The following is a 25,039-nucleotide window of genomic DNA, read 5'->3' on the forward strand; positions in this document are numbered from 1 at the left end:
CACTAATAAATCAATACAATACAATACAATACAATACAAGAAAGGGTTGCCAAACATCATTTATATCTTTGTCAACTCCTGAAAACCTGCTGTCCAAATGATACGCATTGAAGGCCATTACTCTGGAATCTCTTTTCCTGGTTGAGGATTACAACACACTTCTCATAAATTCTATGGATTGAACAGCCTTCTGGAACTTGGTGTCCTCCAAATGTATAGCTTTATAAAATTCTCAGCAATAGCCACATTGGCTGTGGAATTTTGGGGAAAACTGTAAATAGGAGATGTAGATGAATAATTAAACCACAAACAGTTCTACGGGGTTCTATCAGGACCCTGGAGAGTTCACTGTAGAGGCTGGATCAACTCTCAAGAAGAATTATGAAGAGAACCAAGTGATCTGTAAGCTCCATTGCTAATTACAAATTCTAAACTTAACAAGCCTGTAGAATTTAGAAAGTAAAACTGAGACTCTTACATAGTTAAGACGCTTTAGAAGTTTTAGAAAGGTCAACTTCTAAGGCTAAATGATTAAATATGGCATTTAATTAACATTTCCCTCTACACTTAAATTAGCAATTTTGAAAATTATTTATAAAGATTTCTGGAAAAGGCACGGAACGGAAAATATCTGTTCAATTAAAGAACCTCATTCAAAAATCTAATCACTAGCAGACAAAGACATAAAAGATCTGTCTGCCTGTTCAATCATGTCCGATTCTCGGAGACTACCTGGATAAGTCCCTGCAGCTTTCTTGGTATCGTTTTTCAGAAGCAGCTTGCCATTGTGACTAACCCAAGGTTACCTTAGGCTTTGTGCCTAAGGTGGGACTAGAACTCATGATCTCCCAGTTTGTAGCCTGGTGCCTTGACCCCACTACATCAAACTGGCCCTCATATAAAATATACTGAAATTTTATAGTTATATATATAAATGAATTTATAGTCTTAATATTTTAATAAATTGAACAATAAAGATCTCTATACTTGCCAACAAAGTTAATTTTGGGTGTAGATATCTTTTTTACAGCAATGTTAGTTGGGACTATTGTAGCTTTGTTGTTTGATGTTGTACTAAGTAGCACATTGGCAGAAGGAGTAAGAATTTTTACTGCCAAAGATGTAACAGAAGAATTCACAGTGCTGCTGCTACTTGCGATATTTGAAGACACGGCTGCTGGCTTAGAAGATGACGTTGCTGATGTAGCCTGGGTGACAACATTTGGTTCAGTTGAAGGAATGGGTTTGCCAAGTTTAGTATGCAGCTTAACCACCTAGAACCATTAATAAAAGAAGTTTTAACAGAAATGATACCTATCCATATAGATTTATAATTGCTAAATATTCAAAATAACTTTAAAAGTCTATAAAAAGAATGAAGGGGAAAGGTTTACTTTTTGGTGTTTAGCTCCACGAATATGAGCAGCATAAGCATCAGCTCCAGTGCAGGACACATCACACAGCTCACAACGCAACTGGTTCTGAGTCCCACGAGAAGAAGCACTGTTACTGGTAGTGTTCTGAGATACTTTCAATGCTGCTTCTTTTTTTTTATGCTTCTGTCCCTCCAAATGTTCTTTATAAGTCTAAAACAGAAAACAAAAGAGATTAATACATGTTATATTCCACGTTTTATGAAAACAAGATGAGGCAATTCTTAGGTTTGCTTTTGAGAGGGTACAGAATTTATAGTATTATGTCATGATTTTAATGTCTAAACTTGCTGAAATGTTCTAAAAAGTATTGTTATTGTTCATGTTTGGCTTAGCAGTATAGATAATTTAAAAGCAGGAATTTACATCTTATAGCAGGTAATCACCCAATCACTTAAAGCTGGCAAAATCAGCAATTGTTATTTTGAGAATGTACCTATCTTAACCTTCAGAATGACAAAATTTGACTCTGAATAGCTTATATTTGAATGTAGTAAAACAGGTTACTCAATGTTTTTATATTGTTATATAAAGGTAAAGGTTCCCCCGCACATGCGTGCTAGTCGTTTCCAACTCTAGGGGCCGGTGCTCATCTCCGTTTCAAAGCCGAAGAGCCAGCGCTTGTCCAAGAACGTCTCCGTGGTCATGACTAGACGCCAAAGGTGCACGGAACGCTGTTACCTTCCCACTGCAGTGGTCCCTATTTTTCTACTTGCATTTTTATGTGCTTTCGAACTGCTAGGTTGGCAGAAGCTGGGACGAGTAACAGGCGTTCACTCTGTTACGCGGCCCTCTGGATTCGACCCGCCAAACTGCCAACCTTCTGATCGACAAGCTCAGCGTCCTAACCCACTGAGCCACCACGTCCCTTTTGCTATATTGTTATATACATGACACAAAAGTCAGTTTGACGTAGCAAAGGCAGTAGGCTAGAAACCAGGAAACTGTAAGTTCTAGTTCCACCTTAAGCATACAGCCAGCTGGGTGACCTTGGGCCAGTAGGGCAAACCAGTTCTGAAAAACCTTGCCGAGAAAAAACTGCAGAGGTTTGTCCAAGAATCAGACATGACTAATATGGAAATTACACACACACACACACACACACACACACACACACGGAGGGAGGGATATGCATCTTATGTGAAAGACTCCTGCGCCTACTTTGCATGAATACTTGGATGGGCTTGGATGCTTGTCTACTATAGAAAAAGAACCATCATGCAAATTCCAGTCTTGCAATTCCTTATTGTGGAAGAGGGCATCTGACGTTGAGATATACCAGAATAATGGCACTAGAAAGCATCCATTCAATTAGCATCACTGAATATCAACGGACTACAGGCCTATCGAAAGAAAATCTCTTGTCCAAAATTACACCCTTCCCAAATGATATGAAATTGTTTTGCTATCTGTTGATTAGGAACACAAGATGTTGTAAAGTCTGCAGGCAGGTTCAGATGCCTCTCTTTCTGTTCTAGGGAGGGAAAGCTTATCAGTAGATTGATCAACCAGGCATAAATATGCACTAGAGGTGAAATGGGTGAATTTGTGAATACTTAGGCAGTTTACAATACACTGAAGGGAAGAACCATGCTTTGGTAACAGGCTCACAGAAATTTTCTGAGTGGCATATATATGGATATGGGTGGAAGTAGTTTCTGGCAGATTTACAGATACCAGGCAATTCTCTCTTTGATGGCATTCCACAATGATTTTATAATTTCATGAATATAAAATTTCCATGAAAACTTGGTCTGTGTCATAACAATTTGTTGTTCTCCTGGGCAATTACAAAGATAATTGGTAGAAATCAGAATATTTGTTTTTAGGTGGCATGGTTCAGTTGTTCTAATTTGGAGCACACGCTGTATGCGGAAGTTTCCTTTGTATTCTTGATCTCTAGAGACAAAAAGGACAAAGCACGGAAAGCATGATGTGAGATCTATAGCACCATGATGCTCAGGTTTCCTATGCATTACTGATAAAACCTTTCTCTTGGTTTCGGTTTCCATTAGATATGCTCCCATGCCTCTTTAAGTAAGTTCTTCCCTTTAAACAAGACTACGGTCACAAGTGGAGTGCATATGTCAGGGTTTATTTAGTTAAAGTTATGTCTTAGTTGCAATATCCAAGGACGCTGTTCTAGCAAGAAATTAGAGACAATTTACACTGACATCTGCTATAAAGAACACAACTTCAGCTACTTTATTTACCTTATTTTGCTTCCTTCTGTTCTGAAACATAAACTAGAGAAGCTGGTTTGGTTACAATATAGTGGTTACAAACTAAGAAAACAGCAAAGAAGATAACTAAGCTTCAAGAGGGGAATAAGACCTATATGGACAACAGAAACATTCAAAGACTTTTTTGGAATTAATATACCAATTTATATAAAGAACAAGAAAACTCTTTAGATACAATGGAGGAGTATATAACAACTAAAAATGTTCCTCCACTGTCGGAAAACTACAAGCTAATTTTGAATAGTCCAATGACAACTTTTGAAATAATAGAAGCAATTAAAAGAGCTGAAACAGGCAAAACTCCGGGACCGGATGGCCTACCGAGTAGATTCTATAAAATTTTCGAAGATCAACTACTTCTTCCGATGAAGGACTTAATGAAGTCCATCTTACAGGGGAACCCTATACAAGACTCTTGGAAAGATGCCTACATTTCTTTAATACCCAAAGATAAACTGGATTTAACTTCTGTGAAGAGCTACAGGCCAATTTCTCTCCTTAATGACTATAAACTCTTTACATCTATTTTTAGCTGAAAGACTTAAAAACGTTTTAGAGGATTATATACATGAAGACCAGAGTGGTTTCTTATCTAAAAGACAACTAAAAGATAATGTAAGTAATTTTGAATATAATTGAATATTTACAACAATGTAGCGACAAACAGGTTGCATTAATCTTTCTGGATGCAGAAAAAGCTTTTGACAACTTGAACTGGGCCTTTATGTTTAAAGTAGTGGGAAGAATGGATTTTGGATTGGGCTTTATACAGGGTCTGAAGTACATCTTCTATACACTCCAGAAAGTTCGAATCATAGTGAATGGAGATTTTACAAAACCTGATGAACTCAAGAAGGAAACAAGACAGGGATGTCCTTTATCCCCTTTATTATTTATTTTAGTGCTGGAAGTGTTAAATAGAGATATTAGAGAGGATAATAGAGCAATAGGAGCACAATTACAAATTATGTGCATTTGTCAACGATTTGCTATTGTTTGTGCAAGTCCTGTTACAAAACATTGAACATATTATGAGGAAGATTAAAATATTTGGAGAACTGGTGGGTTTATTAATAAATAAATCAAAGATGACAATACTGAACATAAAGATAGAAAATCAGAAAAAATTGGAATTTAAGACTGGTTTTAAAGTTGTGAAAAAGGTACAGTACTTGGGGTTGATACTCACTGAGGAAAAACTTTAAGCTTTACAAAAATAATTATGGTAAAATATGGAAGGAGATAAAATTGGATTTGGCAAAAATTAGATTTGTAATTAATGGGAAGAATCTCAGTAATTAAAATCAATGTACTACCAGTGTTATTCAGACTATACCGATATTGATTAGAGATTCCACTTTCAAATAGTGGCAGAAATAAATATATAAATATACATACATATACATATATATGTTTTTGTAGATTTTCACAGGTATAGGTATGTAGGTCTTGGTGTATTCGGGTCTTTTCCCGTGTAGGATTGAGGGTGTCTTGGCGACGTTTTGACGAGGTCGCACAAGCACGAAACCGAAGACACCAGCCTGAAGATGACGAGTGGGACCTCGTCGAAATGTTGCCAAGACACCCTCAATCCTACACAGGAAAAGACCCGAATACGCCAAGACCTACATACATACATACATATACACACACATACATATGTATACACACACACACACACATAAATATATAAATTTATTTTGCAAAATAAAAAAGCAAGAATTAAATATAAGCTGCTACAAGATTTTAAAGATAGAGGATATCTGGGTTTGCCAGATCTTAGATTATATTATGATGCTTGTTGTTTGGTATGGTTAAAAGACTGAATAACTTAAAAAAGTTAAAGGCCAATCGAAAAACAATTTGAGGTGCTATTCCTTCACATGGTGACGGCTGCGAGGATTGTACTTGCCAAAAACTGGAAAGAAAAAGAGATGCCGACTGTTGAAGAATGGACTTTGAAACTGACTGAACTAGCAGAGATGGAGAAATTAACCGCTTTGATTAGAGATAATGGACTAGACACCTTTATAAGAGACTGGAAACTGTAGACTTCTTATGAGCTAAATATAATAACACATGTTTAACAGAGGGATTTGAAGATTAGTATAATGTTTAGCTCAACTGCTTTTTTCCCCTTTTATTTATATATTTGTAAAAGGGGAGGAGAGTTTACTGTTTTTTTCTTTTCTTTCAGCACCCATGGTGGATCCTACATGTTAAATTTAATTGACCGGGTTTTTTTGTACACTATTTTTTTCTTTGTTGTTGTTGTTAGAGTTGAATGTATGCTTTTGTTTTGTTTCATTTGTTTTCTATTTTATTCTCTGTGATAAAACAATAAAAACAATAAAAAAGTCTATGAACCCATCAAAACTATAAACCTGCAGTACTTTGCCATGCAATGAGATCAGAGCTTAATCTTAAGTTTTAGTAACAAATTCTGCTGAAACAAAGCATTCCAGAACAGTGTGTATTGTGTTCTGTATTTCAATGAGTCCCATGGTGTAGATCAGCGTTCCACAACCTTTCTCGGTTGACAGCATTGCGCAGTGGTGGGGGAGAGCATGGTTTTGCATGAGGGGCAGGTGCGTATGCAGTTTCATTCATGTGAGCGGTGGGTGCATGTGTCCACCTCTCGCCTGGATTACTGCAATGCTCTCTACATGGGGCTGCCCTTGAAGTGCGCCCGGAGGCTTCAACTGGTGCAAAATGCGGCCGCGCGGGTGCTTATGGGAGTATCTCGATACTCCCATGTTACACCACTCCTGCGCGAGCTGCATTGGCTTCCGGTTGCCCTCTGGGTGCGATTCACCTTTAAAGCCCTACATGGCTTAGGCCCAGGGTACTTGCGAGACCACCTGCTGCCAATGTCAACCTCCCATCGCCTGGTCCGCTCCCACAGAGTCGGCCTCCTCAGGGTGCCGTCGGCCAGGCAATGCCGGCTGGCGACCCCCAGGGGAAGAGCCTTCTCTGTGGGCGCACCAACCCTCTGGAACGAACTGCCCCCGGAGCTGCGGATGGCCCCTGACCTTCGGTCCTTCCGCCGTGACCTAAAGACCTGGTTATTCCAACAAGCGGGCCCGGACTGATCATAGTTTTTAAATTTGGTTTTTTATTGGTTTAAACTGTTCTTATTTCTCATTTTAATTTTTTTATTTATATCTTTTTATTGTGAGCCACCCTGAATCCTCAGGGAGAAGGGCGGCATATAAATTTAATAAACCATAAACCACTCGCATGAGTGGGACTGCAAGCACCAGCGCCCAGTGTGAGCGTGAGCGGGACTGTGAGCGACAGCGCCTGCCATTGGCTTATGTATTCTCCCATTGCTGGTGCAGCCCGGTTCCAAATGGGGACCCCTGGTGTAGATGGAGCAAGCCTAATGAAGGTATCAGATTGAATACAATTACTATTTTTACTAAAGAGAAACATTGTAATTTATTGTAACTGAAAGAGCCCTGAAGACTGTAACTTCTTAAAGCTCCTTGAATACTTCTAATACAGGTAATTCTCCAGATATGAGCATTTATTTAGCGATATTTCACAAAAATGAGGTTACTCAGAAAGGGTACTTACATTAAAAATTCAAAATTGCGATCAAAAACAGGCCTCTGTAGCCATGTGACTTGGATTCAGTCTGGGCTGCTGTGGCGGCCATTTTAACTGTGACTTGCCTGGGCCAGTTTGGGCCTACGGGGAGCTGGAAGTGTGTGTATGTATGTGTGTGTGTGTGTGTGTGTGTGTGTGTGTGTGTGCGGGCGCGAGTTTGATTTTAAAATGTTGTAATACTGAGTCTGATTCATTTGATGATTACGAGCCTAATGGGGAGGCTCTATTAGGCTCGTACCTTGGGGACTATCTGTATAGACATTGCTTCATTTAAAGTTCAGTGAAAAAAATATTACGGATACCTGTGGTCCAGCACAGCTGATTTTACAAACATCACAATAGTGGATCTGCGGTGGTTTAGGAGGCTGTTTTGGTTTCAGTTGTTTATTCTGGAATGGTGCCTTTTTAGTAAAGGTGGTCCCTGTCCAGGCAGCTGTTGCAGCGGCCGCGGCTGCAGCAGCCGCTACTTGTTTTTGCTGCTGTTGTTGCTGTTGATAGTAAGATGATGCAGCTGAATACACTGCAGCTTCATAACCCGAATAAGATGTACCTTTAAACAACAGAAAATTCAGGTCACACTTATGAGGGACACAACCCACAATTCATCTTTTAAGGAGAGTTTCAGTATTAACATAGCATTTGTCAAGAAAGGTTTCATCTTTAAAAGAGAGTTTCAACTTTAATATAGTACACAAAAAGTTCGTTATTTATCAAATTTGTAAGCCATCTGACTCTCAATGACCTTGGGTCACTCATAACAACTAAGACAAGGGAAATAACTAATAAAAAAAGTAAAAGATGGTATGACTGACAGACTAGTTAGGAAAGACACAAAGTGTCTTTATTCTCCCTTGTCAAAAACCTGGATGAAGAGCCACATCTTCAAGGCTCTTCAGACAATACAGGTTGAGGACCATCCAGGTTTCTAAGAGAACCTCATTTCAGAGAAAAATCATTGCTACGGTGAAGTTTAATTTCATAGTTAAACAAAATTAAACTTCATTTCAATCTATATAGGCAAGCTACTTTTATCTCAGAGCAGAGCGGAATGAACTTGCAATTTTTAAAATCAATTCATTATACCAAATCAATAACATCTACAACATAAAAGCATCCATAGCATCAGTTGCTGAACATCTTCCAAATATATAGACTTTATTTCTTGGAATTTTGCAGACATTTCTGAGAAAACTGAATTGTCTACTCAAATAGACAATTTACTTATGCTCTGAGATAGGATGGGAAGGGGTAACGCTGAAGGATTAAAGATTAAGATTTTTCAATTCCATCCATATATTAACCTATTATCCTGTTTTTAGCACTGTTTCATTCAGGATTCACTACAGTACCAAATAATTCCACAAAGCCCATCTCTATTGAATTTATAATGATGAAATTTAAATAATATGAGTTAATTGGCCATTTTAACACAATCTAATTTGCTTGGTTCTGATGATTTATGTAACAATTTACACCTTATATATATTTATCTAAGACCTTTTTTATCATTACGTGTACCACTATAACTTTTAATAGATACACATGTCATATCTGCTATGGATTAAACTAAGGCAATCTGAAATTGGCTTCTTGTTTTTTCACCAAGTCGTATCAGGACCAAAACTAATCTAAAAGCTGCAATCCCATAATTTTCTCAAAGGAGGCCCTGACACAATCCAACTCACTTCTTAGTAAATATGTACAAGATTAAGCTGCACACCATGTAATCTGAATGTAAAATCTAGTTTTTCTACTAAAGTCAGATGTGTCAATGCAATATTTTTATAACTTTGACTTCTCCATTATATACACCTGACAAATCATTTCTGTCCTGTTTAAGTATTACTCACCGGAATATGTAACTGCTGTTGTACTATATGTGGCACTTTGGGTATATGAGGGAACCACAGTCGCTGCAGCAGCAACAGGTTGCACAGTGGAAGATACCGGATATATAGAGAACGTAGTAGTAGCTGGACTAGGAGTAGCTGGTTTTATGGCTGTTACCTGTCGGGTTTGCTGGGCTTGAGTGTACTGAGTAGCTCCTTGGCTGTAACCAGCCTTTGGAGCTAGATAAAGAGCAGGAAATAATTACACATTAAAATCAAGAATTCTCTCCAAGCTGTAATTTTATAAAGCAATTTCCTTTTTTCTTTATCTTATTAGTAATATAAAAAGAAAAGTACAAATCCTAACCCAGACGTGTCAAACTCGCGATGTCACATGATGTCCCGCAACGTATCAGGACAGTTTTGCCATTCCCAGAAATGGGGTGGGCGCGGTTTCCGGATGATGTGTTCGGCCCGTGGGCCAGCAGTTTGACACTCCTGTCCTAACCTATCTTTAGGTTCCATAAATATATATTTTATAGCATTTTAATTTAATTTAATAGCATATCTTCAAAGTAGTACGGACACAATTGCAGAAAAAGCTGATGTCCTGTGGTTTAAGTTTGTATGGCTGAAGATTTTATTGTACTTATCAATCAGATTCCAAATGTCCAGAACAATATAAAGTTTTTAACTAGTACTTTTTAATATATCTTACTTAACAGTCAACCTATTTGCAGTAACATTTTGTTTAGCAAAGCATATAATTTGATTGATTATACTGACTTAAGGTTAGATGACATACTAGTTATATTAATAAACTTGAAACCTAATGAAAATTATCAGCACAGGACTACATCAATGAACTGATCTGCTAAAAAGACTGAATGAAATATTTTAGTCACAGCATATTTTAAATTCACTCAGGTGTCAATTAAGAGACTGCTAACTATTCATCCCCAAAACATGAACATATGAATACATATACACTCTTCCGAGTATGCACTCTGCTTAAGAAAGCTACAAACTTTCTTTGGCCACTAGGAGTGTTAAGTAAGCCCATTTCTAAAGAAGGATGATAGCATATTGATTAGCATCCTTCTAATTTGTATTTCTCCTTTGATATGTATTTTTAGTGATTTTTTTTATTTTGTTTGTACATGGCTCAGTCATCATGAGCTATATGGCTATACAAGTTAAAGAAATAAATGAAGTAATAACTGAACCACTAAAAGAGCCATGGTGAAGCAGTGGTTAGATTGCAGTATTGCAGGCTAATTCTGCCACTGCCAACAATTTGATTCTCATCGATTCAAGACTGACTCAGCCTTCCATCCTTCTGAGATTGGTAAAATGAGGACCTAGACTGTTGGGGGCAATATGCTGACTCTGTACACCACTCAGGGAAAGCTGGAAAGCACTGTGAAGTCTAACTGCTGCTGCTATTAAATCACATTTGTTAAAGCTACCCAATTCCCCAAAACTAAGTGCTTACACAATATCAAATATATAATTAAAATATAGTTAAAAATATAACAAAAGCAAGCATAACTACCCAGAAAAGCCAACAATATACTATTAAAAATGAGAAAGGCTTCACAAGTGCCTTAACCCCAGACCTGTGCCCAAGCAGGTTAAGGAAGGAATTAGACTCAGTCCCAAATCCCTGCAATAAACTATTACTTGGTTTTGAGAAAGTTTAGACTTTTTAAAATCATAAGATAAAGACAAAAGGATTTGAAAGTATGAAACTCACCTGTTTGATAGTATGATTCAGCCACAGAAGGCTGTGGTTGGGCAGCAGCTGCCACTGCAGCTGCAGTTGCAGTTGGCTGCTGATAGTATTGCTTGCTGTCATAAGCTACAGCTGGAGCAGTAGATCTAACATAGGAATAGGAGTCCTGAAGAAATACATGGGGGTGGGGGGGAATGAAGACACTGTTTGTGGATTTCAGTTGTAAGGTAAATTAACTGCCATAATGGAATTTACATGAGAGAATCTTTGTGGGCTCATGTGCTTCCTAAAAAAATTCTTCTAGGTTTGTGAAACTCTCCTAAACATGATACAGACAGGAAGTTTTTCCTTTTGAAATTAACTTTTTAAGTTACATTAATTATTCTAGGATTTAAGGCATGGATTACTACTGAACCATTTTCATTATTTTAATAACTTCAATGTTGATTATGCAGTAAAGGATCAGAATTTTTGAGAAAGCACATATTTCCTGACAATATCAGACAATATTAGACTGAGTTCAGGATCTGGTAAAGATATACTTCACTGTAACACTTCAACATTAATTCCCAGCAAGACTTAATACACAATCCTTCAATATTTTAAGCTACAAATTGAAATAATTCATTAAAGTTTTGAAGGACATGATCAAACATATTCTGAGAATTGTATGTATTCTGTAAAAAGTCATTTCCCAAAATTATAATTTTTCTTAATACATGAAGTTGCAATGGCTAGAACTTTAATAATACTGAACAGAAATGGTAATACTAGACCAAACCTACACAAAACCTTTAGAAATCTCAGCAGTAGCCAAAATGAGAATAAGCTGCCTACAAAATTTGTATACACAATTCAGCTTTGCTTTGCTATAGTTTATGATGCTCAAAAAAGATGTCCTGAGGTTTATGCTTTCCAGTTACTTATTTAGAAATGTTGTTGTTGTTAGTTGCGAAGTCGTGTCCGACCCATCGCGACCCTATGGACAATGTTCCTCCAGGCCTTCCTGTCCTCTACCATCTTCTGGAGTCCATTTAAGCTCACACCTACTGCTTCAGTGACTCCATCCAGCCACCTCATTCTCTGTCGTCCCCTTCTTCTCTTGCCCTCAACCTTTCCCAGCATGAGGCTCTTCTCTAGTGAGTCCTTCCTTCTCATTAGGTGGCCAAAGTATTTGAGTTTTAGCTTCAGGATCTGGCCTTCTAAAGAGCAGTCAGGGTTGATCTCCTCTAGGACTGACCGGTTTGATCGCCTTGCAGTCCAAGGAACTCGCAGGAGTCTTCTCCAGCACCATAGTTCAAAGGCTTCAATTCTTTGGCGCTCAGCCTTTCTTATGGTCCAGCTTTCACTGCCATACATTGCAACTGGGAAGACCATAGCCTTGACTATACGCACTTTTGTTGACAGGGTGATGTCTCTGCTTTTTAGTGTGCTGTCTAGATTTGCCATGGCTTTCCTCCCAAGGAGCAAGCGTCTTTTAATTTCTTGGCTACAGTCCCCATCTGCAGTGATCTTGGAGCCCAGGAAAATAAAATCTGTCACTACCTCCATTTCTTCCCCATCTATTTGCCAGGAATTGAGAGGGCCGGATTGTTCTGAACCAGCCCTCTTCTCGCACCCCTAATCAAAAGAAGAGTCTGGAAAGCGTCCAAGGCTAAAAGGCTTCTGCCAAGATTTAATTACGCAGTTAACAAAAACACAAGAGCTTGTCTTCTCAAGCGGGAAAAGTTGCTTTCAGCAACCAGCCCCTCCCCAAACACTTCTTTTATAGAGAGCTCAGGGCGTGGTCTCCCTGTGCCTCCTCCCGAGGAGTCCCATAGTCTTTCTTTGTTTGTCCCTGCTCGTCTGCCTCCTGCGTCGGGCGTCCTTGAACAGGGCCAGCTGTGGGTCGTCATCCTCCGCACTCTCGGGCTCACACAGCTGAGAAGAGGTCCCCGGCTGAGGGCTCTGCAAAGCCTCCAAATCATCATCATCAGCCGGTTCGTTTCCCTCCTCCCCCACATCTGAGTCCTCCGATACATCGGAGCCGGCTGTCGGACCCACAGGCTGGCCCTGAGTCACAACACTATCCCGCACCGCAGGGCCCTTCCCCCGGGTCTGCCGATCCGGATGCGGTCGGGATGGGAACTGTTCGTGAAAAGCAGTCACCAACGCAGGGGCATGAACGGCGGTCGCGTCTTCCCATGTGAAGTCCTCCGGCCCGTACCCTTTCCACTCGATCAGGTACTGGAAGCGACCTTTCAGCCAGCGGGAATCCCTGATGCTGGCGACCTCGTACTCGGGGGTGCTGTCTCCATCACGAGTTCCTGATGGTGGAGGTTCCGCCTGGCGAAGTGGACAGGCCGGTCGTTCGGGGACCAGCAAGGACCGATGGAAGACGGGGTGCACGCGCAGGGAACGTGGCAGAGTTAAACGATAGGCGACCGGGTTGATGACGGCCTCGACTGGGAACGGTCCAAGGTAACGGTGGTCCAGCTTCCTCGCCGGCCGAGTGGATGGCAGGTTCCTGGTGGACAGCCAGACCCGATCCCCCACCGATAGTGGAGGCGTATCCCTTCTCGACCGATCGGCGAACCTCTTGTAGTCGGCCTTGGCCTTCTCCAGCTGCCGTCGCACCAACCGATGGATCGCCTGTAACTCCATGAATTCGTTCGCTGCCGGCTCCGGTGAGTCCACGGGAGAAAGGGGGAAAAACCGGGGGTGATAACCCACATTGGCCAAGAACGGTGTCATCTGCGTGGAGGTGTGCTGCGAGTTGTTAAAGGCAAACTCGGCTATGGCCAAATAGTCCACCCAATTGTCCTGCTGCAGGTTAACGTAGCAGCGCAGATACTGCTCTAAAATGCCGATGACCTTCTCGGTACCCCCGTCGGTCTGAGGATGATGCGCGGACGAGAGGCAAACCTTAATGTCCAACGCCCGCATCAACTCCTGCCAGAAGCGGGCTGTAAACTGGGCCCCCCTATCGGAGACGACTCTATCGGGAAGGCCGTGCAGCCGGAACACCTGTTGGATGAACATGCGACTAGTGGCGCGAGCTGACGGTAAGCCGCGACAGGGGATGAAGTGCGCCATCTTGGTCAACATGTCCACCACCACAAACACTGTCGTGAAGCCGGAGGATGGGGGTAGATCCGTCAGAAAGTCCATGGACACAGCCCCCCAGGGTCTCTTGGGCGTTGGCAAAGGCTGCAGTAAACCAGGCGGGGCCCCTGTCGCTGACTTGGCCTGCCTGCATGGGACGCAGGAGGTGACATAAGACTGGACATCGTGTCGGACTCGGGGCCACCAGAAGGTACGGGAGACCAGGTTCAGAGTCTTGAACAGGCCAAAATGCCCCGCAGCCGGGTTATCATGACATTGGCTGAGGACGAGTCCCCTGAGTGGCCCTCCTGGAACATAGAGCCGGTCACGATAATACAGGAGTCCATCCGTGACCGACCAAGGCGAATCTGGCCCCACCTCTTCCTTCCGCTGAGCCACCCACGCCTCCTGCTGCTGCGCCTCCCGGATCCGAGCCCGTATATCCACCGGCTCCCGCACCGCAGCAAAAGACTCGACGGGGATCACTGTCCTGGGCGGAAGCTTGTCTTCCACTCGGGTGTACTCGGGCTTCCTGGACAGAGCGTCCGCTCTCTGGTTGTGCCCGCTTGGTATGTACCGCACCCGGAAGTCAAACCTCGCAAAGAAGAGGGACCACCGGATCTGGCGTTGGTTCAAATTCCGAGCGGTCTGCAGGCTTTCCAGATTCTTGTGGTCCGTCCGGACCTCGATCTGATGCCGCGCCCCCTCCAGATGATGCCTCCAAGCCTCGAACGCTGCCTTGATGGCCAGCAGCTCCTTCTCCCAGATGGTATAGTTGCGCTCCGAGGGGTTCAATTTCCGAGAGTGATACGCGCAAGGGAAAAGGGTACCGTTGGGCGTCGCTGCCTGGAGTAACACGGCCCCAATGGCAATGTCGGAGGCGTCCGCCTCCACGACAAACGGCCGTTGCGGGTCAGGATGCTTCAAGATGGGCTCCTTCATGAAGGCGTCCTTCAAAGCTTGGAACGCCTGTTGTTCGGGGGCGTTCCACTGGAACCGAGTCTTCTTCTGCAGGAGCCGGGTGAGGGGGGCTGTCAAGGCAGCAAAGCCAGGGATGAATGTCCGATAGTAGTTGGCAAATCCAAGAAGTCGCTGAACATCCTTCACGCAACGCGGGGGTTGCCAACTCTGCAACGACTCAACTTTACTTGGATCCATGGCGATGCCCTCAGGAGAAATGCGGTGGCCCAAGAAATCAATGGTCACCTGGTAGAACTGGCACTTCTCCAACTTGGCAAACAGCCGATGTTTCCGGAGGCGCTGCAGGACCTGACGGAGATGCTGTTGATGCACTTCACGCGACGGGGAGTAAATCAGGATGTCGTCCAGGTAAATCACAACAAACTGGTCCAACAGATCCCGAAAGATGTCGTTCATAAAATGCTGAAACACAGCGGGGGCGTTGGTCAGGCCAAACGGCATCACCGTGTACTCGAAATGTCCATAGCGAGTACCAAACGCCGTCTTCCACTCATCACCCGGCCGAACCCTGACGAGGTTGTAAGCTCCACGCAGGTCCAGTTTCGTGAAGATCTTAGCCTCCCGGAGTCGGTCCAAGAGCTCGGGGATGAGGGGCAGCGGGTAGCGGTTACGCACCGTGATGGCATTGAGTTTCCGGTAGTCACAGCAAAGCCGTAACTCGCCCGACTTCTTTTTGACGAAGAGCACGGGCGCAGACACTGGCGAGGACGAGGGCCGGATGAATCCACGAGCCAAGTTCTTTGTCAGGAAGTCCCGCAATGCAGCCAACTCGGGCTCCGACATGGAGTACAAACGCCCCACTGGGAGAGGCGCATCAGGGACTAGGTCAATGGAGCAGTCGTAGGGCCTGTGCGGGGGTAATTGGTCCGCCTCTGACTCGCTGAACACGTCAGCAAAGTCGGACAGTTCGGGAGGCAAGGAAACCCCTGGGGAACCCTCCACCTGGCCGGCACAGATATGGCGGGTGTGGTCCACGCACTGCAAACTTGGGAAGGTGACCAAGTTCTGAGACCAATAGATCTGTGGATCATGCGCCCGGAGCCACGCCAGTCCCAAGACCACGGGGAAGTGCAGATCCGAAGTGACGTAGAACTGAATGGCCTCCACATGGGTACTGATGGCCATACACACGGGTTGCGTGGCGGCCGTGATAGGCCCGGACAGGAGCACTCGACCATCGATGGTCTCCACAAGCATGGGCGGATCCACTGAACACTGGGGAACAGCCCATTTGGCCACAAAGGCCGAATCCATAAAGTTAGTGGTAGCCCCAGAGTCAATTAAGGCATGGACCGGAATCCCCTCTGGCTTGCCAGGGAGGATCAGTCGTGCCTCCAAAATCAAATGCCGTGGAGGTTCACAGGCACCGTCGGAACGGCGTCGCTCGGCGTGATCGTTGTGGGTCGCCCGATCTTTCACACCGTCTAGATCGGGCTCGGGCCGTTTCCCGATAGCAAAGCAGGGGACTTTCTCGGGGCAGGCTTGGTCACTGACGCCCGCTGACGCTTCTTCGGGCAAGAAGCAGCCAAATGTCCAGGGTCCCCACAGTAAAAACACAACCCCTCCGATCGTCGTCTGTCCATTTCCGTCACCGATAGACGGGACCTGGCGGCACCCAGCTCCATTGGCTCCTCCCTCTGGACTGGGGGCTCACGCACAACAGGGGCGGCAGGGGTCTGTGGGGTGGCACGGCGACTCTTACGCTGCTGCAGCCGGGCATCGATCCGCAGACAAAGATGGATCAGCCCATTCAGGTCTGAGGGAATGTCCACGCGGGCCAGCTCATCCAACATCTCCTCTGACAAGCCATCCTGAAAGGCATCCACGAGCGCAGCCTCATTCCAGGCGGAATCCTGGCTAAGCAGCCGGAAATCGCTGATATAGGCCTGTAGAGGGCGCTGACCCTGCCTCAAAGCTTTCAGGCGTCGGGTGGCAGTCTGCGCCTTAATCGGGTCCTCGTACATGAGGCGCATATGGTCACAAAACCCCCCAAAGTTATCCAACAAAGGGCTAGGCTGTGCCAACAGAGGCGTGCCCCAACGAGCTGCATCTCCCGACAGAAGGCTCAACACGAATCCCACCTTATCTCGGTCAGTGGGGAAATCAGCTGCTCTCACGCTGATATAAAGCTGGCATTGTCCCAGGAAGGCAGGAAACAGTTCTGGATTACCAGCAAATTTATCCGGCATAGCTATCTGACATTTCCTCCTGGGTGGGGGGGCAGCATGTACCTGAGCCTGCAGTTGTGCCACCTGAGTGGCCAGCAAGGTGAGTTGCTGGTTGAGCTGGGCATTCTCGGCAAGAAGCTGCTCCATCGTAGTATTAAGGGGTGGGTGGCTGAAAGCAAACTGTTCTGAACCAGCCCTCTTCTCGCACCCCTAATCAAAAGAAGAGTCTGGAAAGCGTCCAAGGCTAAAAGGCTTCTGCCAAGATTTAATTACGCAGTTAACAAAAACACAAGAGCTTGTCTTCTCAAGCGGGAAAAGTTGCTTTCAGCAACCAGCCCCTCCCCAAACACTTCTTTTATAGAGAGCTCAGGGCGTGGTCTCCCTGTGCCTCCTCCCGAGGAGTCCCATAGTCTTTCTTTGTTTGTCCCTGCTCGTCTGCCTCCTGCGTCGGGCGTCCTTGAACAGGGCCAGCTGTGGGTCGTCATCCTCCGCACTCTCGGGCTCACACAGCTGAGAAGAGGTCCCCGGCTGAGGGCTCTGCAAAGCCTCCAAATCATCATCATCAGCCGGTTCGTTTCCCTCCTCCCCCACATCTGAGTCCTCCGATACATCGGAGCCGGCTGTCGGACCCACAGGCTGGCCCTGAGTCACAACACGGATGCCATGATCTTGGTTTTCTTAATGTTTAGTTTCAACCCAAGTTTTGCACTCTCCTTCTTCACTCGCAACAAGAGGCTCTTTAGTTCCTCTTCACTTTCTGCCATTAGAGTGGTATCATCTGCATATCTTAGGTTGTTGATGTTTCTTCCGGCAATCTTAATTCCAACTTTTGATTCATCTAGCCCTGCCTTTCTCATGATGTGCTCTGCATATAAGTTAAATAGGCAAGGTGACAGTATACAGCCTTGCCGGACTCCTTTCCCAATTTTGAACCACAGTGGTTCAGTGGTTCCGTGTCCAGTTCTCACTGTTGCTTCTTGGCCCACATATAGGTTTCTCAAGAGACAAATAAGATGGTCTGGTACGCCCATCTCTTTAAGGACTTGCCACAGTTTGTTATGATCCACACAATCAAAGGCTTTAGCATAGTCAATGAAGCAGAAGTAGATGTTTTTCTGGAACTCTCTAGCTTTCTCCATGATCTAGCGTATGTTAGCAATTTGATCTCTAGTTCCTCTGCCTCTTCGAAATCCTGCCTGTACTTCTGGTAGTTCTCGATCCACATACTGCTGGAGTCTAGCTTGTAGAATTTTAAGCATAATTTTACTAGCATGAGAAATGAGTGCAATGGTGCGATAGTTTGAACATTCTTTGGCACTGCCTTTCTTTGGAATTGGAATGTAAACTGATCTTTTCCAATCCTCTGGCCACTGTTGAGTTTTCCAAATTTGCTGGCAAATTGAGTGTAGCACTTTTACTGCATCGTCTTTTAAGATTTTGAATAGCTCAGCTGGAATACTGTCACCTCCACTAGCTTTGTTGTTGCTCAGCTTTTCTAAGGCCCACTTTACTTCACATTCTAGGATGTCTGGCTCGAGGTCAGTGACCACCTCATTGTGATTATCAGGGACGTTAAGCTCATTCTTGTATAGTTCTTCTGTGTAATTTTGCCACCTCTTCCTAATCTCTTCTGCCTCTGTTAGGTCCCTGCCATTTTGGTCCTTTATCATACCCATTTTTGCATGAAACGTTCCTTTCATCTCTCCAATTTTCTTGAAAAGATCTCTGGTCCTCCCTATTCTATTGTTTTCTTCTATTTCTTTGCACTGTTCATTTAAGAAGGCATTCTTATCTCTTCTAGCTATTCTCTGGAATTCTGCATTCAATTGGGCGTATCTTTCTTTTTCTCCCTTGCCTTTCGCTTCCCTCCTTTCCTCAGCTATTTATTAAAAAAGATCTGAGGCTGAGAACTAACTAAAATTATATAGGATTCAGCATACAATCAATGTATAATCTGTTCACTGTATTAATTTTGAGAAGTTCTTTAACATTAGACATTCAAAAAAAAAACCCAGAGGTTTTCATTCTTATTGCATACTTATTCAATTACCCATTTGTAATAAGGAAAAACTGTTCTGATTTATATATTACACCAAGCCATGATATACTTTGTTTGGCTTTGTACATTTTATGAATTTATCCACTGAAATTATAAAATACAGTACTCTAGTTAATATGTAGTATAAATACAATTCTTGGTTACACAGTGTTGGACTTCAGGGTTTAGTGACTGGTCTAGAGAACAGATTTCCTGACATTTCAACGGGAGACACCTGTCCTCACCAATCTGCAAAAATTAGAAATCAGCTTGGCTAAAGATCAATCAGAAGTTAGGGCACCTGGTTATAAAGATAGGAGTCCAATTAGTTTCTGCTTCAGTAGCCTATGGTCTGCGTAATAGGCCATCTTGCTCGTAAAGATTGCAGCCACAGATGCTGGTAAAACATCAGGAAATCTGTTGTCTAGTCCACTAAAGCTGAAGCCAAAAGCTGCCCAAACATATACCAGCATGAAAGCCAACACAAGTAAATTCTTGGTTATTCAATAAATCATGGTTAAACAAAAAAACTGAACTGCACCATTAGTGAATGATACTTTATCCATATATATTTACCTGGTAATTCTGTGTGGTGACTGGTGGAGGTGGTGGAGGAGCTTCCTGCTGTCTCTGTGTGTAACCATAATCAGTTGCTGTATGTGCTGTAGGGTATCCTCCATAGGCTGCAGCTGTTGCAGCAGCTGCAACAGCCACTGGAGCAGGCCTGGCTACTGCAACTGTTGCTGCTGCTGGGGCATAGGCTGCAGTAACTGTATGCGCAGCTACAGGAGCCTGATGAACAGTGTAGCTTGCAACTGTAGTTGGATGGGAATAAGCTACACCTGAAGCCGGCTGTTGGCTGTAACAGGAAGAGGCCAAGAAGTATCACTATATAATAATGAAGTCTAATACCCAGCAAATATGCTCTTAAATTGTTCCAAGTCTAAATAAATCTGAGAAAAGTTAAACTAAATTAAAATTTTAGTATTATGGATCTACTGTACCTAATAAACTACATATTAAGTGATATTATGAGCATCCATTAATGAAAGTGTATCTACCAAAGGAAATGACTCCTAGTTATCCTTTAAAATTAGCTTCAGAGAATTGAATTTGAGGGGCAGAAGTTCTAAAGGTTCAATTTACCAGGTGGAACCCACATAAATTACATTTTTTAAACCTGCTTAATAAGGCCTAATTTTATAGCCTCTAAAAAGCAATCACATATAATAAATTCATATTATACACCCGTACATTAACATCAAATTCATATTTTGTTTCTTTTGTTAGGTTGAAGAATTGCAGCTTTCCCAAAGGACTGAATGAGATACAGCAGACAAACCTCACAGAATCATACAGCTGAAAGGGACACATATCTCAGATAAGCATGAAATTCATGCAGTGTTGCAATTAATTCATTTTAATTGTGTAAGCCATCATCATTTGAGAATCATATAGCTTTCTACGTCTAATAATAAATGTACAATAAGTAATCCTGCACATAGAAACCTGCTCTTAATTTTTGTATAGAACTTGTTGATTTTGGACTTGTTTAATAATATAACTAAGAATTAACTATTCAGTTTCAAGAACAAAATATTTATCCCCTCAACAAACTTGGCAACTCTGAATAGCAGATTTGCAAGAACTATACAATATAAATTCATTTAACCTTTTAATCTCAATTTGTCACATTAGAAAAAATAAAATGTGTACAAAGATCTTGACCACACATCAAAATATAGTCATTATGCTGAATCACTTAATCTTGATTCACAGAATATAACATCTTTATATTCCTCTTATAGTACTTAAGGATAAGATGTATAATACCCAAAGAAATTCATTAAAAGAATATTTGCTGTGTTTCATTTAGTAAAAATAAGTTTTTGTTATAGCACAGAATGAGTAGCCTTAGTTTTTTTTTCTCTCTAAGGCAATTATGGTTCTGCTACCATTTTTGTTTTAGCAAATCTGTTCCCCTTGCTTCTGCAACATCATGCAGAGCCAGTGATCGAATTTGCAAGATCATTTACTCTGAAAATCTTAAAACTCTTAAAGTCTTTACCAGTGTTACTACTATACTATTATTTACAATTCGCTATTTCTCTACCTTCCTGATTTTCCACATGGGATATATTGGCCACCAGCTATTTATGTGTAAGAAAACTTTTATTTAGTTATTCGTTTTATTAAATTTATTATGGCTACCCATTCCAAACAACTCTGCTTCTGTACCCTTGTATTAAAGTATCAGAACTGTTGGGCAGCCTATAAACTGTATAAAAAAGTAAAGGCAAATGTTATATCGGCTCAGTTTGTTAAGAAAGTTGATATTCTTCTCTATACTTACAACACATCTAAACTGACAGAAGCACCGATAAAATGGAAAAGGGATTATTTTATTCTCCTGATAATTCTAAGTAACTGTGCTTTCTAGATAAAAGCTGCATTCTAATTAAACTTTACTTTCTACAGACCTGTTTCCTAGATTATTAGAGGTAGTCCTTGTTTAGCTACAACTAGGACCAGAAATTTGATCATAAAGCAAAGTGGTTGCTAATTGAAACCATGCCTGTGCATATGATCTTACTTCAGCTTTCCTTTGCTTTAGAGACCCATGAAGGTCAGAAATAAGGATTGGTCACAAAGCTATTTTGCTTGCTATATAGACTTATGAAGGTTGTAAATGACCTTTGTTTGGTTGCAAAATTATCTTTTCATTACCATCATAGCTGTGAATTGTTGCTATATGAGGAAGCAGCTAAATGAAGACCACCTATATTCTGATGAAATTCAGTGAAGAATCACTTATGTAACAGAGAAATTATGGGAACTGCACAGACTTACTGTTTTTATACAAAACCTGCCCTGAAGTATAAACATTTGGTTTGTTTCAGTTTTTAAAATTACTTTCCAAAGAACAAGGGGACAAAATTATTTAACTAATAAAATTATAGAATATTTATATATTCTTTTATGTTAAGATATGCAAAGCAACTGCAGCATTTGATCAACTGATTCACAAGTGTTCCTGATAGTTCAGTATCCTATGGTGGCTACAAATATGCCTCTAGGTTCAATTCAAGTTACTAATACTGTCTCCCTGAAAATAAGACCCCCTTCAAAAGAGGCGCAAGGTCTTATTTTCAGATTAGGCCTTACCTCACCTCTGGCACCAACAGCCCCACTCAGCCAGCCCACTTCTTCTGGGGCCAAATATCTGCAGCTGCATTTGGGCCTGCATTTTGCAGTCAGGCCTTTCCAGAAGGCCTAAGCAGCTGAGTACCGAGCCTTGGTGCTTGGCTGCTGAGGTCTTGCAGAACCAAGCTATGGATTCAAGGACTTCCAGAAAGTGCTGTGACTGAGAAATGCATGCCTGGCTGCAGAAGAGGCCTCAGAAGAAGTGGGCCGGCAAGGAAAGGCCTGGGTACAAGGTGAGTGAGTGTGGGGTGGGGGGGGGAAAGCTCCACACCATAACCTCAGCTTGATTTTTAGGTGTGTGCCTTGCCCCAAAACTAGGGCTTATTTTTAGGATACGGCTTATATTAGGCCCATCCCCAAAAATCAAGCTAGGGCTTATTGTTGGTATAGGCCTTACTTTCGAGGAAACACGGTAGTTACTTTAAGGCAGCAACCCCCAATCTTTTGCATACTAGGGACCGGTTCCGTGGAAAGAGGTTTTTCCGTGGACTGGAGGGGGCATGGTTTCGTGTGCTGCCTGCATCCCACAGAAGGGGCTTCACTTGTTTGTGTGGACCAGTTTCTGACATGCTGTGGACCAGTGCCGGTCCATAGATTGGAGATTGGGGACTCCTGCTTTAAGGCATGGAATGTGGTCAGGTTATCTGCAGACTGCTGTATAGAACATGACTTAAATTGCTATTAGCAATATATGTTACCATCTCATTGAATACAATTGCTTGAAATAAAATGTTTATTCCTAAAAAGACAATCATGTTTGTTCATTTACTTTGTGATTCGCTTTCCAACAAGCAAAGTCAAGGATGAATGGGGAATCCAGCAGGAAGCTGCAGATTGGAGTCATGCAAGGTCCTTGCTTAACAACAGTAACTGTCATGTGGTTTTTAAAATTATGATGTGTCATTTAACAATGGAGTTTCTGTCAGTTTCCCAAGTAGACCAGATAGGAAACATGACAAGATGAGCTGATACTACTTTACCATAAGGCTACAATAACAGAATCTTGCTGCTGTTTCTTTTTACCTACTGATTAGTTAAGGTAGATTCTTTCTAAATTTCTTCCGCTACCAATTATTCAACTGCAGGCTCTCCTCCCTTTGATCTGATCAGTTCTTTAGTCAACATCTGTGCCCACCCCACATTCTCACACTCAGTAACATTTTCTGGTCCCAATTAGCAAGAACTATCTGTATTTAAACATAGTCTTGTAAATTAATTTTTTAAAAATTGCCAAACTATTTAGATCACCATGATCCAGGAGAAAACTGATATTGTTTGCAAGAAATATTCTACTCAGAAAGTACATAATACAGAAATGAAGTGTGCTTTTTTCATCCTCAGCTATCTGTAGAAATACAATCATAACTATGAACCCAGCAAAGCAACAATTTATTTACTTAAACACAATCCAGGAAGAATACAGCAATAATTAAAATAACATCCTGCACTGAGTCCTAATACATTTTGCATTTTCAGTTCTTGCATGAAAAATAAGGTACTATATATAACACAGTAACAAGAACAGTAATGAATTTAAAGGAACAATAAATCTATCTACCAAACAGGTAAAAAGAATTTTTAAACAACCTATTTCTTAAGTCTTAGAAAATATGCTTAATTATCTTTCCCATCCACCCAGGGGCAGCAGAGCTAGAATGAGAGCCTGTTGTTTCAATGGCAAATGCACTGTATCACCATCCTGCAAGAATGTAAAAGCAAACAAACAAGCCAATTGTGGGATCAGAGGACCTTGAAACTTTCCCTTTTCCTTCAGCATAAGGCAAAACTTGGCAACATAGGAATGAATTGTTACAATATGCAAAATGTTCTGTGTGGAAGTAAGTAGGCTCTTAAATATATTTTTTCTTCCCTGCTAAGCACTCAAACTCTTTCCCTCTAGCAGCCATTTTATATTAATTTAATTAATAATTTGATTTCTATACCGCCCTTCTCCCGAAGGACTCAGGGCGGTGAACAGGGCAATACACAATAAAAATCAAGTACAAAAATTAAAAAACCATTAAACATCATGCCCATAAAATCAATACATATTAAGTTAAAAACTAATTTTAAAAACCCAACCCCATCCCGTCAGACCAGGCCAGCTTGTTCGAAAAAGAATGTTTTAAGATCGCGCCGGAAGGAGCGAAGGTCGGGGGCCGTCCGGAGCTCAACCGGTAAGCGGTTCCAGAGGTCTGGCGCGCCCACAGAGAACGCTCTCCCCCTGGGGGTCACCAATCGGCATTCTTTGATCGGCGGCACCCTGAGGAGGCCCTCTCTGTGGGAGCGCACTGGACGGAGGGAAGTTGACGCCGGTCGCAGGTGTTGCCGTAGGTAATCCGGACCCATGCCATGAAGGGCTTTGTAAGTCATAACTAACACCTTCAACCTCACCCGGAGAGCAACCCCAAGAAGGCTGTCTACCTCATACTACTGAATGTATTCTTACTCTGGTATAATTGTATGAAGAACTGTCACCTAAGTAATTTTTTTCCGAAGGTTTCTAAGTAATTCTGAGAAACTCAAATTAGAACCTATCTGAGAAACAAAAAACCTCCATCAAAATCAATAACTGTTTTCTACTGAGTACAAAATTCAGAATATATACAAGTAGTCCTTGACTTATAACAAATGGAACCAGAATCTCAGTTTTTAACAATGGAGTTGTTAAGAGAGACACCTTCACTCAATGAACACAGTCCCAGCTCTTCG

General features: G+C 42.3%; 1 protein-coding gene across 2 annotated transcripts in view; it reads right to left on the minus strand.

Annotated features, from left to right (window-relative positions):
* The window catches only part of ZFR (zinc finger RNA binding protein), a 59,110-nt gene that overhangs the window by 28,632 nt on the left and 5,439 nt on the right, over nt 1-25,039 (minus strand). For both annotated transcript variants that reach the window (XR_014025186.1, XM_081318211.1), the window contains exons 3-8: nt 19,700-19,982; nt 10,874-11,018; nt 9,139-9,357; nt 7,591-7,838; nt 1,395-1,586; nt 992-1,274 (exon numbers count right to left, since the gene is read on the minus strand). Coding sequence is in view for 1 of the 2 variants with exons in the window: in XM_081318211.1 (XP_081174337.1) it covers nt 992-1,274; nt 1,395-1,586; nt 7,591-7,838; nt 9,139-9,357; nt 10,874-11,018; nt 19,700-19,982 (1,370 nt within the window). In the remaining variant the exon portion in view is untranslated. The remainder of the gene's footprint in view (nt 1-991; nt 1,275-1,394; nt 1,587-7,590; nt 7,839-9,138; nt 9,358-10,873; nt 11,019-19,699; nt 19,983-25,039) is intronic.

Source organism: Vipera berus, assembly GCF_964194415.1.
Source record: "Vipera berus genome assembly, chromosome: 2".
Taxonomy (NCBI): domain Eukaryota; kingdom Metazoa; phylum Chordata; class Lepidosauria; order Squamata; family Viperidae; genus Vipera; species Vipera berus.